We start from the raw sequence: 12507 nt of genomic DNA, 5'->3' as shown, positions 1-12507 counted from the left end.
TAGAATAAAAGTTCATAAATTGATATGAACGATTGTGACATCTCGAAGATGTGCATGTATTGAAGAACTAGAAGATTCTTCAAGAATTGTTTATGTTGTTTGTTCTCATGACAAGTTGGTTGGACCAATTAATTGGATCCCTTCAAATCTGAAAATTATAAAAGGTGAATAAAGGCTCGTTCACCTATCATGTGATATGTTGAAAAGATACATCAATAAGATGATCACATGTACATTCATGGTCAAACTACGTTTGACATTCATAAAGTTACTTGTTCAATATAAATTGAGCATAATTTTCAGATTGTGTAATCAAAGTAATTCATCTTGATGGTGATGGTTAAACATTGAATGTCTTCGATAAATATATAAATCATTGTTAATGAGAACAAAACTTAATGTATTGGTCTGAAATATGATATATTGCAATAACATTTGTATGCATTAGACTAATAAATTATGATTATTTCTTCCCTCTCAATTGGTTCAAGGTCGGAAACCAATTATTCCATCTAATAATTTTGATGTGCGGTATACAATTAATGAATATACCATAATGCACAACGATGGATTCCTCGTTAACCTAACATAAGGGGAGATTATAAGCGCTATGAAATATGTTAGAAATTATCACCAGATCCTCATCCAAAAGATAATTCAAGTCAAATGCCGAAAGCATCTCACATTAAACGCAAGTGCTCTTATTTTGTGTTCCTAAAGGACAAAGTCTATGCATGTGTGACGTGGTAGACTAATCGGTTCCAAATGAAATAGTCCATGAAAAATAAGGAGCAAATAATCATAATAAGAAGAAAATGAACTCTTGAAGAGCCTATGACATAACACTTCATGAAACCATATGTAAGGTTCATGTGCCCGAAAATAATGAAGTGATGAGATCTCAAATGTTATGTCGCATTGTGAACCGATACAAAATGATATATCATCAATATCTTTGACGCAATATTGATGCAATATTGTGAAAGATTACGAGGATTTGAATTCTACGTTAATTTAAGCATGGTGACGTAGAAATATTTATCAAGTGACATGAAAGGATGCATCTTGGTAAGTGAAAACTTATTTGATTTGCAGTCCAGACACTTGAAGATATCACATATAAAATGTTGAATATTGTCACTTTGACAAAATTTGTATGAAAACTTCTTTAAGGATTCAAAATATAGAAGTTTCTGGGAACTTATTGATAATCCTTATATTGTATAAGTTTATAGCTTGAAAATTATTGAAACTCTTGGAGAGTTTTCAAAAGCAATAAGATTATTTGCTGAAATGAAAAATATACCAATTTGGATTGGTTATGAAGTACCATATCTTAGTATAATTGGTGCACTTATGTATGTTGTAAAAAATTACAAGACCCAATATAGCCTTTTGCTCAATTTGTTAGCAAGGTATATTTCTACTCCTACTAGGAGACATCGAAATGGGATAAGATACATGGGTTTATTTTATTCTAAAGATTGCATTCCCGATCTTACTGGTCATGCTGATGTTGGGTACTCATCTAACCCGCATAAATCTCGGTCTCAAATATACAATGTGTTCACATATGAGGATACTGTCATATCTTGGAGATATACAAAGCAGTCTATCGTAGCCACTTCATCGAACCATGATGAGATAATAGTTATTCATGAAGCAAGTCAAGAATGAGTATGGTTGAGATCCATGATACATCTCATTCGAGAAAAATGTGGTGTGAAATATGACAGTCTACCCACAATTTTATACAGAAATACTTCAGCATACATAGCACATCTTAAGCGAGGATTCATAAATGGAGATAGAATGAAGCACATTTTGCCAAAGCTTTTCTACATACATGAGTTACAAAAGAATGATGATATTAATGTGCAACAGATTCGTTCAATTGATAATGTGACTGATTTATTCACCAAGTCTTCTCCAATTACAATTTTTAAGAAGATGATGCACAAGATCGGGATGCAAAGGTTCAAGGATGTTCTCATTAGGGGGAGTTAATACGCGCTGTACTCTTTTTCCCTTACGAGGTTTTGTCTCACTGGGTTTTTCTTGTAAGGTTTTTAATGAGGCAGCCGAAATGCGTATTATTAGAGATGCGCACTCTTTTTTCTTCGCTAGATTTTTTTTTCTAGTAAGGTTTTAACGAGGTACATCATCTACTAATTAGACATTCAAGGGATTCAAGGGGGAGTGTTATAAATGTATTTACATTATAGTAAATGTCTATCAAGATCTACTTTGATATCTATTAGGATTTGAAGCATCCGTCTTTTACTCAGACTAAGAGTAAATTTTTCCTATAAATAGAGGGATTTTGTTCATTGTATTTACAATCTGATGATCTCTCATCCCTCAAGAGAAGAAATAAGAATCACTCTCTCTACTCTTCTTCTTCTTGTTATTTATAATTTTATAACAAAAATGAATATAACTGTATTTTTAGAGAGTGAGCAACATGGCTATTTTTAGATCATGAAAGTGAGATATCCAATTAAAAATAAAGATACTTAATAATCTGTTAAAAAATATATTAATTTTTTTACTTATTAAATTATATTAAATATATTATTTTATTGTTGGTGGTGTTCCAAAAGTGATTTACAATAAGTTCAACAATTAGGAAAAAGAGTTTAAAGGGAAAAATAAATTCCATTTCAACTTTTTTCTTTTTCACTTCATCTCTTAAATACAATCCTCTTTAATTTCCATGTGTATGAATTCGAAAGGAATTACTTTCTACTTGATTGTATATTATATTACAAGAAAGGAAGAAAAAAACTTGGGTACAAAATTATCACTTTTATGTTTTTTTTTTTTTTAAACAGTATGGAATAAATTTTTATTCGTTACATATTTTTCTTGATTAAAAATTTGAAATTTTTATTTGTATTTAAGTAAGTTTGATTCTTTGCCGGATCATATAAACTAATTTTCAATGATCTTTTCTTTCTCTTCAAAATGGAACATCAATTACAGCGATTCGATGGACAAGTCATTAAAATAAATGTAGATGAACCACTAAAATTTAAAAAAAGAAGAAGAGAATACTGAACATAATATTACTAGCATTGTTCTAATTCCAATAATACAAGAAGCATCAAATAATAAGATAAATGACACAAAAAAATAGGGTGTCATTTTCATTCACATTAGAAGAATTTTTGTAGTTTACAAGTGTGGTTTATTTCCTAGAAAATAGAACATATTACATTGGCCAAACAAAAATATCATAAAGGACAGTACGATGCGTCAAAGCTCTCGTTATGTGGAGGTTCCGACGACAAGAATCTATTGTACGCAGCCTTAGGCTGTTTTCAAGACTTGAACACCGCAATCACCTGATCGCATGACATCAACTTTACAGCGACTCCAAGGTAAAAAAAAAAAGAAAAGAAAAAGGTGAGGGAATAGAGAACAATTTGACAATTTATCAACTTGTTCAATGTGATAACATTCTTTTTTTTTTTTTTTTTTTTTTTGCAATTTTAAATCTAAGTTGCAAATTGGAATAATTCAATTTTGTTCATCTACTTCATGAAAAGGAAGTGGCACTGTCTTAACAGCTCTAAATTTCCCTGCATTATTTAGATGCTCATTCTCCAACCTGTTAAAATATTGAAAACAATGTCCTTATTAGTAAAAAAAAAAAAACACGCGATTTTAACTTATATACACTGACAGTATAAATTAATCTATATCGAAAAAATCACCTGTAATAATTCCAATGTCCTCTCCTAATGACTTCAAGGGCTGCTAAAAATAGCCCTGTTACTCTGTAGTCTACAGTTCCAAAATTGTAATGTAGTACTGTTTGTAGCCATGCTAACCTTAGTACAAGGTTTAATCCCTACAACAACATAAAAGTTTCTTACATCAAACCTTGAAATTTACAAAAAGATACTAAAAAAAGTAAGCTATGTTGGTTTGAGTAGTATGTTACTCGGACTCTTCAAAAATGCTGACAGATGCATGTCCATTTCTGAAGAATCTGACAATAGTGCGGCAACATTTTTTTTTCCAAAAATAGTAGTCTGCGACAATGTGTTCTTTTTTCAGGAAGTTGGTTTGAGTAATATGTTGCTCGAACTTTTCCAAAATGGCAACTAGTACATGTCTGATCCTTCAAAAGTAGTGCAGTCTTTGAGGATGTGACAACATTTTAGGTAAGCCCGGGCAACATTTTACGAATGTTGGTTTGAATTTTTGTTTTTCAAAAATAGTAGTCTGTGACAATCTGTACTTTCAATGAAGTTAGTTTGAGTACTATGTTGCTCGAACTTTTCAATAATAACAATTAGTACATGTCTGATCCTCCAAAAGTAGCTCAGTTTTTGAGGATGTGACATAGGTGTGACAACATTTTAGGTAAGTCCAGGGAACATTTTAAAAATGTTGGTTGGAAAAGTTTTTTTGAAATAGCAGTATGTGACAATCTGTACTTTTTCCAAGAAGTTGGTTTGAGTATTATGTTGCTCGAATTTTTCAAAAATGACGACTAGTACATGTCTGATCTCCAAAAGAAGCTCAGTTTTTGAGGATGTGACATAAGTGCGACAACATTTTGGAAAAGTCTGAGCAACACTTTAAGAATGTTGGCTTGAATTTTTTTTTCCGATACTAGTAGTCTGTGACATTCTGTACTTTTTCCAAGAAGTTGGTTTGAGTACTATGTTGCAGGAACTTTTCAAAAATGATGACTAGTACATGTCTGATCCTCCAAAAGTCACTCGGTTTTTGAGTATGTTACATAGGTGTGACAACATTTTAGGTAAGTCGGGCAACATTTTAAGAATGTTGGTTTGAGTACTATGTTGCTCGAGTTTTTCAAAAATGACGACTAGTACATGTCTGATCCTCCAAAAGTAGCACAATTTTTTGAGGATCTGACATAAGTACGACAACATTTTGGAAAAGTCTGAGCAACATAGCTTGTTTCGAGGGAGGATAAGGAGTTAATACCATGGAGAAGTAGTAGATAAATTTTCGTCGTAGAATCAATTCGTTCCGTAGCCATGGATTCTTGGAATGACATTGAAGCAAGCCCCAATCTTTAACAAAATCCCAGTACAATTGGTACACAGTTGCAGCACTTGACATGACAATAACTAAACAAAGCCATCCCATATTCTTTTCCTTTTCATATGCAACTTTTGCACCAGCAGCCAACATTGCAGACACATATTTCCCTAAGTTCACTAGGTGGCTTTTGTGTCCTTCATCGAACCATCTTCGCGCACACTGCAAATACATCGTATTCGATTCAGTTCCTATCATCCTACGAAAGTTCAAATCGTTAAAATCTTGAGGGAAGTTGTTGACAAACCTGCATAGCTCTCCAGTAATATGGCAAGAACGAAACTGCATAAGCAAGGTCCCTATAATATTTTGTCCTCATACAGTATCCATAATCTTGATTTTTGTAACTTCCAGTTATGTAGTAGCACGCTACATACTCGAGGTTTCTGAGCATCGGAACCTGTTTAGCAGCGAAAAAGTAACATCAGAAATGATCGCGAATGCTACTAGTAGCGTAGTAGTATTTAGTTTGCTGATGTTTCTTGCTAACCTGACTACAAAGTTGATCAGCCATGAAGAAGTCTAACATGACAACCTTATACAAAGGTGAAAATATGATGTTCCTTATAACACAAATGAATCGATAACGACTAGATTTGTACATGATGTTGAATGGACACACCAGCAGCATAATGAAGGCCTGTTAAACCGTTGTGATTACATACTTTTACATACATAAATGAATCAAAATGGAGAAAAAATCGACTTTTTTGGTCAATAGCAAGAGAGTTACCAGTAATAGGAGGCCGGGAATCACTTGAATTTGGTTATACGAGTACCCCTTTGCCACGAGTGTTAGATGAAGAAACAGGACTCCGACAACAGCAGTCATCGATGTAGTACATATAAGGAACACATCTCTGTACTTGAGTTCCTTTGTTTGAGCTAACTCAAAGATGAAGCTATAGTTTACACGAGTCTTTCGCCACATAAATATGTTGCATCCATACAGGAAAAAGTGCAAGAACATTAAGCTGAACATGCTGCACAAACATTAGTGTGATCTCCATTAGATGTTTCGATGAAATTCCAAAGTTTTTACGAGTTAAATTGCATTTGAATCGTTTAAAACATAATCGAACACTTGCCTGAGTACAGGATAGACAGTTTCCATGTAGATTGTATCAGATTTAGGTCTATACAGTCCTGTAATATGAGCCATGATCACATATCCAACGAAAAGCGCTAGGAAACATCCTGCAAATAAACCTGGTTTCGAAAGTCAATCAAGAAGCCAGTGTCATTCAGTATTCAGAAGTTCAAATCAAACCAAAATCATCTTTGCTAATGTGAAAATACATCTAATGCCAAATCTTTTTTTTCTTTTTACATTGTTCTTTCAACATTAGGCCGGTGAAGGGGAGTCTTGGAGTAACTGGTAAAGTTGCTGTCATGTGACCAGAAGGTCACGAGTTCAAGCCTTGGAAACAGCCTCTGGTAGAAATGTAAGGTAAGGCTGCGTACGATACACCCTTGTGGTGGGCTCTTCCCGAACCCTAAACATAGGCGGAGCTTTAGTGCACCGGGCTACCCTTTGTTTTTCAACATTAGGCTGGTGTCATATTTCTAATACACATGACACTACTCCTATTGTTCAGACCTCTCTATAACAATCATCCTCCATCACAACATTTCACTGTAATGGTCAAGTCTTCTTCGGTTTTGACTTTTCATGTTATGTTACATCATATGTTCTCTATAACAGCATTTTGCTATAGCAGCCAAAAAATATCCGGACAGACGACATCGTTATAGAGAGGTTTGGTATGAAGTCTTGATAATTGGCAAACTAGAGAGGTACAAACCTTAGGAAAACTAAAGTACTATTGTCTTTTGAACAATTAAAGGGTTCTTTAAAGTTTGAACATTATTTTCTTTGGTCAATAACATGATAATGACCTAAAATGGAGCTTTCTTTGTCTTCCACTGCTGAAAAAAAGTGGACCTTTAGTCTACTTTTTTTTTTTTTCCTTCAGGTGATTAATGGTTGATTCAAATACTACTTTTGCAGCAAATGGCCCTTTTTATGTTGATAACTCTTTGTTTTTATCTGACTATCCAATAAAAGAAGTGGTAACTTCAAAAAGAAGCCACTTATTACTTATGTACAGTGGCGGATCTACCTTTGCCGATGGTTCATCCGAACCCCCTTCGGCGAAAAATTATGTTATATATACATGGTTAAAATTATTTTTTATGTATATATATTAGACGTTGAATCCCCTTCGGTTAGTTCGTATGTTCCCTTATGAGCCCCCTTCGTGAATATCCTGGTTCCGCCACTGCTTATGTATAATATCCTGGATAATCTTCTTAGGCACTTTCACTTATTGTTACTCCCTTTATTTTAGTTTGTTTGTGTTGCTTTTCTTTTTAGTTCGTTTCAGAAAAGAGTCATGATTCTTTCCGTTTTTGTCAACTTTTTAATTCTAACTTTCCACATGACATATTCAGGGGCGGAGCTACATATAAGGTAGGGAGTTCATTCTAACCCCCTTCGATGAAAAATTATACTATATATACATGGTTAAAATTATTTTTTATGTATATATAGTAGATGTCGAACCCCCTTCGGTTAGTTCGTATATTCACTTGTGAACCCCCTTGGTGTCAATCCTGGCTCCGCCACCGGACATATTTAACCACAAGGTTAAAAAACATTTTGGTACATTCTACATATCTTTTGTTTAAGACCGTAACATTGGAAGTGTTCGTTACCTTCATGTCAAGTCACAACTAGACAAACAAATTGAAAGGTAGGAAGTATATATGAGCCTAAGTTGGGCGGACTCTTCACTTTGGATGCAACACCCATGTCGGATTCTCCAAAAGTACATTATTTTTGGAGAATTCGACATGCACACGTTAGACATTTTTGAAGAATCCGAGCAACATAGGTATGAGAAGATTTTTTTTTAATGGAAACTTACCAATGAAAAAGGTGACAGCATGAGACTCCTTTTTCTGAGTAGGCTTTAAGTACTTCATAGCCTTTTTTTTGTCATCTTCAGCAAAGTGTTTGATGAAAATCTCCTCAACATCATCAGCCAATTTCAAAGCCTGTGTAATAACAAATGTTAATGTGTGAGACCAGTGACGAAGTCAGAAATTTCGTTAAGGGCGTTAAAGGTTAAATATATACGTACAAAAAGTAATTTTTGACCTATATACTTCATGCAATTTTATGTATACATAATATAATTTTCCAATGAAGGATGTTGAACTGGCTATGCCACTATGTGAGACAACAATATCTTAGCAAAATAAAGCCATTGCTTGTGTGGAATAGCACTTCATCTTTTTTTTCACCTTAAGATAAGACCACTTAGTACTGTCTAAGAATAATCTTATGATGTTATTTTGATGGGATATCTATTTGGAATTTAGTACCAATACTACTGCTAACAATGTCATGCTGCTACATTTTGATGTTCAAAAAGATCTCTTTTTTTTTATTTTTGATTAATTCTGAGTTGCTTGGACTCTTCAAATATGTCAACGGACGTGTGTCAGATTCTCCAAAAGTAGCGTACTTTTAGAGAATCTGACATGGGTGTAGCATCAATAGTGAAGAGTCCGCGCAACTTAGGTTTAATTTACCTTGTCTGAGCTGTTGAAGTAGGAGCTCTCCACAACTCTTAAGTAAATAGGAAGAACTTGTTTGTTTGTAACCTATGAGGAACAAAAACATCAAAAGTTAAACTCAGCCATAATAAAAGTACTCTAAAAAGGTTTCACGACCCAGGAGCGGTTCTGATACCATTCTTGTCACGACCCAAGCCGAGGCCCTGGCCGCGACAGGCATCCCGAACCACGAAGGCCCGAGAGACCCCCCTTAGCCCAGTCCACTAGTGATATTGTCCGCTCTGGGCCCAGGCCCGCACGGCTACTTACTTTGTCAAATTTCTTCAAGATCTTTACAAAAGCAAGCATGTTCAAGGTCCTGTTAAGATTTCAACAGGGCAAATTGTTAGGTTATCTTTCTTTAGCGCGAAAAAAACTAGTCATCACTTGAATGAGTAGTTAGTTTGAGCAACATACCGATAAGTTTTAAGGTATCCTAGTCCCTTGTAGAGCTCAATGAAGGCTCCGCGAATCATCTTCTCCGCGTGTTTTAGCTTCGTTTTGTTGATGTGCAACTTTTTTCGACCATCAGGGCCACATTTCTTGGAGGATTGATTGATTATGTCATCCCTTAGCAAGTAAGTTATAGCTGAGAATGTTCGCGTTGGATTCGTTAGAGGAATGTGAATCTTTAAGCTTTTCCCTTGGCAATTGATCATTTGTTCGGATAAGTTCTTCGATTTGTTGTCTTCCCTGTTGATGTTAGTTGAATTTTCTAGTTCATTTGATCTTGGAGAGTCTAATGTCACTTGATCAATTGAGTTCTCAATGTCCTGTTCTTGTTCTTGTTCTGTCTTGTCTTTGTTGGACTCTTCATCTATTGATAAAAAGAACAAAAATGTTTTAGCTCAAACATGTTGCTTCGTTAGGATTGGTAAGGTAAGTCCTAGCCCCCCGTTGTCATTAATATAAAGTCGGTAGACACTCTGTCTAGGAGTATAAGTTTGCTTAAAGGCAAAACGGTGCACTAAAGCTCCCGTTATGTGCAAGGTCCGGGGAAGGGCCCACCACAAGGGTGTATTGTACGCAGCTTTACCTTAAATTTCTGCCGGAGCCTGTTTCCGTCACGTGGCAACAACTTTACCGGTTAGCTTAAAGAAACATTTTGCTTCAACTTGGAGGAGTAGCATATATATATATTATATCATGAAATTGATTTCTAGATTCCTAGCTACACTACATATGAGAAATCAATCAATCAATCATGTAACAACTTAGATAGTATGCATAAATGCTGAGAATATTTGAATGTAAAGTTAAAAAAAGAAAGAATTTAAGTTTTGTGTACACTATCAGCTAAACTTGACCTACTATTGCACCTTACGCAATTTTTTCTTTTTCAAATTTTATGTAAAAAATTAGGCAACGTGCAATAGTAGGTTAAGTTTACCTGATAATGTAGAATATTTTGTACACTGACAGTGCATAAAATTTAAACTCAAAAGGAAACTAGTGTTACTCCCTATGTTGAATTATGAAAATGTGAACAAACAATCGAACGTTGTGATGGGATGCATAAGATCCGTACATTCATAACCAGAGATATCCAGCCCGAAGTATCAGAAGGAGCATTTTCTCCTTTAATGTTACTTACACGATAAGAATCTGAATTAATGTGGTTCCAATGCTAGTACCAAACCCGAATGAAAAAAAATAAACAAAAAAAATGTTAACAAAATAAATGACTAGAAATGCAAACCTATGTTGCTCGGACTCTCAAAAAATGCTGCCACACTCATGCCAAATCTTACAAACATGCATATTTTTTGTACGATCCGACATACATTTGACAGTATTTTTGAAGAATCCGAGCAACATAAAAACACGAAACATAGTGAAAACAGGGAAGTTATGTTTACCACAAAAAATGGTGCCTGAAATTGACTCATCCTCTATGGTATTTTGTCCTAAAGAAGTTCCTTTATCATGTTGTTGTTTGATCAATGCAGCTTTAAGTTCAATAAGAATCTCCATTTGCTTCATCAAACATTCACCTCTTTCAACAAACTCTTTCTCTTTCGTTCGAAAAAATTGATTCACCTTGTTAAGTTGAAGGTCTAAAAGCGCGAAAAACTCAGTCGCAGACTCAGTATTATCAGCGAATTGCTCCAACAATTCAGTCTCATACAAATCCCCTTTACTCAACGTTTGTCCAATCTTCCTATGAACCTAATAAACATCAAAATCCAACATGTTACGCGTTAAAATCATGAGAACAACCTAGGAAACCAAAAGAAATGTTAAACATTCGATAAGAAAGAAAGAAAGAAAGGGAGGGTGAATGAGTACTTGTATGACCCCTTGCTCGCGACGCTGAGGTCCAAACAAAGGTAATTTCTTAAGAGACGTATAAAGAGTACGCGAAAATGAACTCTCATTGTTGGTGGTGTTGCTCATGACATTGTTGTTGTTGTTATTTTCATTGAGAAAATGTATTTTCTTGAGGTCTTTTTTCAGTTGCCAATAATCAACAAAAGCTTCTTTCCATTCAGGAACTAATTGACCTTCAAATTGTTTAGAAAATTTCACCATTTTTTTGGTTTTGCTATAACAAATATATATATTTTTTTTTTCAACAAAGAAAATGGCAAAATGCAAGTGAAGAGTAGTGAAGCTAAGTGTGTTTGGAATGAGTGAATATATTGAAATATTTAAGGAGAGGGAAAAGGGAATTTTTTTTCATTATATTTTTTATTTTATGAATGGTACAAGATTCTGAACAGCACAATTCAAATAATATCCAATGGTTATCCTATGCTCATTCCACTTGTGATTTTACATTTTATATGAATGATTTTTTTTTTTTTTCAATAATCGTGGAGTTCGGATCAATTTTCGTGTATCGACTAAATTCATAAGATGTCTTCCACCTTCCACCAGCAAAAAATACCAGATATCTCTATCTACAAAGGTTAGAATATATGAAAAGAATCATCTAGTTTATTTTTCGTCTTTAGTTGTATGTTTTATTTTCATGAGTCAATTTAACTAATTTTCAAAGATAAATTAAATTAACTTTATTCAATAATTTAAAATTAAAATTTGAATACTCAAAATTCATATGAAAAATACTATAAATTGTATTTATCATTATTTTTTGAATATGATCAAAAAAATACATCTGAAAATGTTGGTGAAAATTTGTCTGAATATCAAAAAAAAAAAAAAAGGAATGGAGGGAGTAAAAAGTTGGATTATAATTAGTACTTAAAGTACATTATAAAGCTAAAAAAACAAACATGGTACTAACTTTACTTGCCTGCCTTTCTTTTTCTAATAGTAATTTCAGTTATGTTTGTTTTCTTTATCTTTTTCATAACGTTTTTAGTAACATCACGTAATTCATACTTAACTAGTCACGAAGAAATCAAATGAGTACCATCAAATAAGGTGTGATGAGTGATGGATGTGATCCCATCATTCTTAATCAGATGTCTCGGCTGAGTTCGATGTTTGAAAATAGAGAAATTTCTTATAAAAGAGCATTCGTTTCTCTGTTAAATGAACCTTAAGTGATGCAGATTTGATAAATTTCGGATACCAGATAATTAACGAAAAAGAAATCCAATAAGTAGTAGACAAAACTTGAATTACAAAATTTTAATTCTAATTAGATAAAGGAAGGAAAACTAAATTAAGATGATGAACATGAAGTTAATTATGTTAATTAATGAAGAGTTTCTCATTGAAAATGTTGCTTATTGTCCAAATAAAATTAACATAAACACATAGCTTAACTCTAATTAGACCAGCCTGATTTCCACTAATTACATTGAAGATAAACAAAAATAATTAATA

General features: G+C 33.7%; 1 protein-coding gene across 2 annotated transcripts; it reads right to left on the bottom strand.

The window, feature by feature from the left end:
- Positions 1-3114: 3114 nt before the first annotated feature.
- On the bottom strand, positions 3115-11345 carry LOC107848491 (phosphate transporter PHO1 homolog 1). Of its 2 annotated transcripts, none has more exons than XM_016693267.2 (13): positions 10999-11345; positions 10569-10878; positions 9127-9526; positions 8980-9028; positions 8686-8757; positions 8016-8145; positions 6174-6294; positions 5819-6068; positions 5576-5725; positions 5333-5485; positions 4969-5247; positions 3720-3856; positions 3115-3613 (listed from the first exon to the last, which is right to left on the bottom strand). In XM_016693267.2, the coding sequence occupies exons 1-13, from the start codon at positions 11239-11241 to the stop codon at positions 3523-3525; spliced, it is 2385 nt and encodes a 794-aa protein (XP_016548753.2). In that variant the 5' UTR covers positions 11242-11345; the 3' UTR covers positions 3115-3522. The 2 variants fall into 2 exon arrangements, with proteins under 2 accessions (XP_016548753.2, XP_016548752.2); XM_016693266.2 differs by having other exon boundaries at positions 6174-6282.
- Between the last annotated feature and the right edge of the window lie 1162 nt (positions 11346-12507).

This window comes from Capsicum annuum, chromosome 11 (genome assembly GCF_002878395.1).
Source record: "Capsicum annuum cultivar UCD-10X-F1 chromosome 11, UCD10Xv1.1, whole genome shotgun sequence".
NCBI lineage: Eukaryota > Viridiplantae > Streptophyta > Magnoliopsida > Solanales > Solanaceae > Capsicum > Capsicum annuum.
The sequence above is the reverse complement of the archived record's forward strand: the minus strand, read 5'-3'. Positions and strand labels throughout refer to the sequence as shown.

Excerpts from the sequence above, each read along its gene's own strand:
- LOC107848491 (XM_016693267.2), bottom strand. The coding sequence starts at position 11,241 with ATGGTGAAATTTTCTAAACAATTTGAAGGTCAATTAGTTCCTGAATGG. Across the intron at positions 8,758-8,979 it reads TCTTGAAGAAATTTGACAAA|GTTACAAACAAACAAGTTCT; the intron begins GTAAGTAGCCGT and ends TGTTCCTCATAG. Across the intron at positions 5,726-5,818 it reads TTCCCGGCCTCCTATTACTG|GCCTTCATTATGCTGCTGGT; the intron begins GTAACTCTCTTG and ends ACGGTTTAACAG.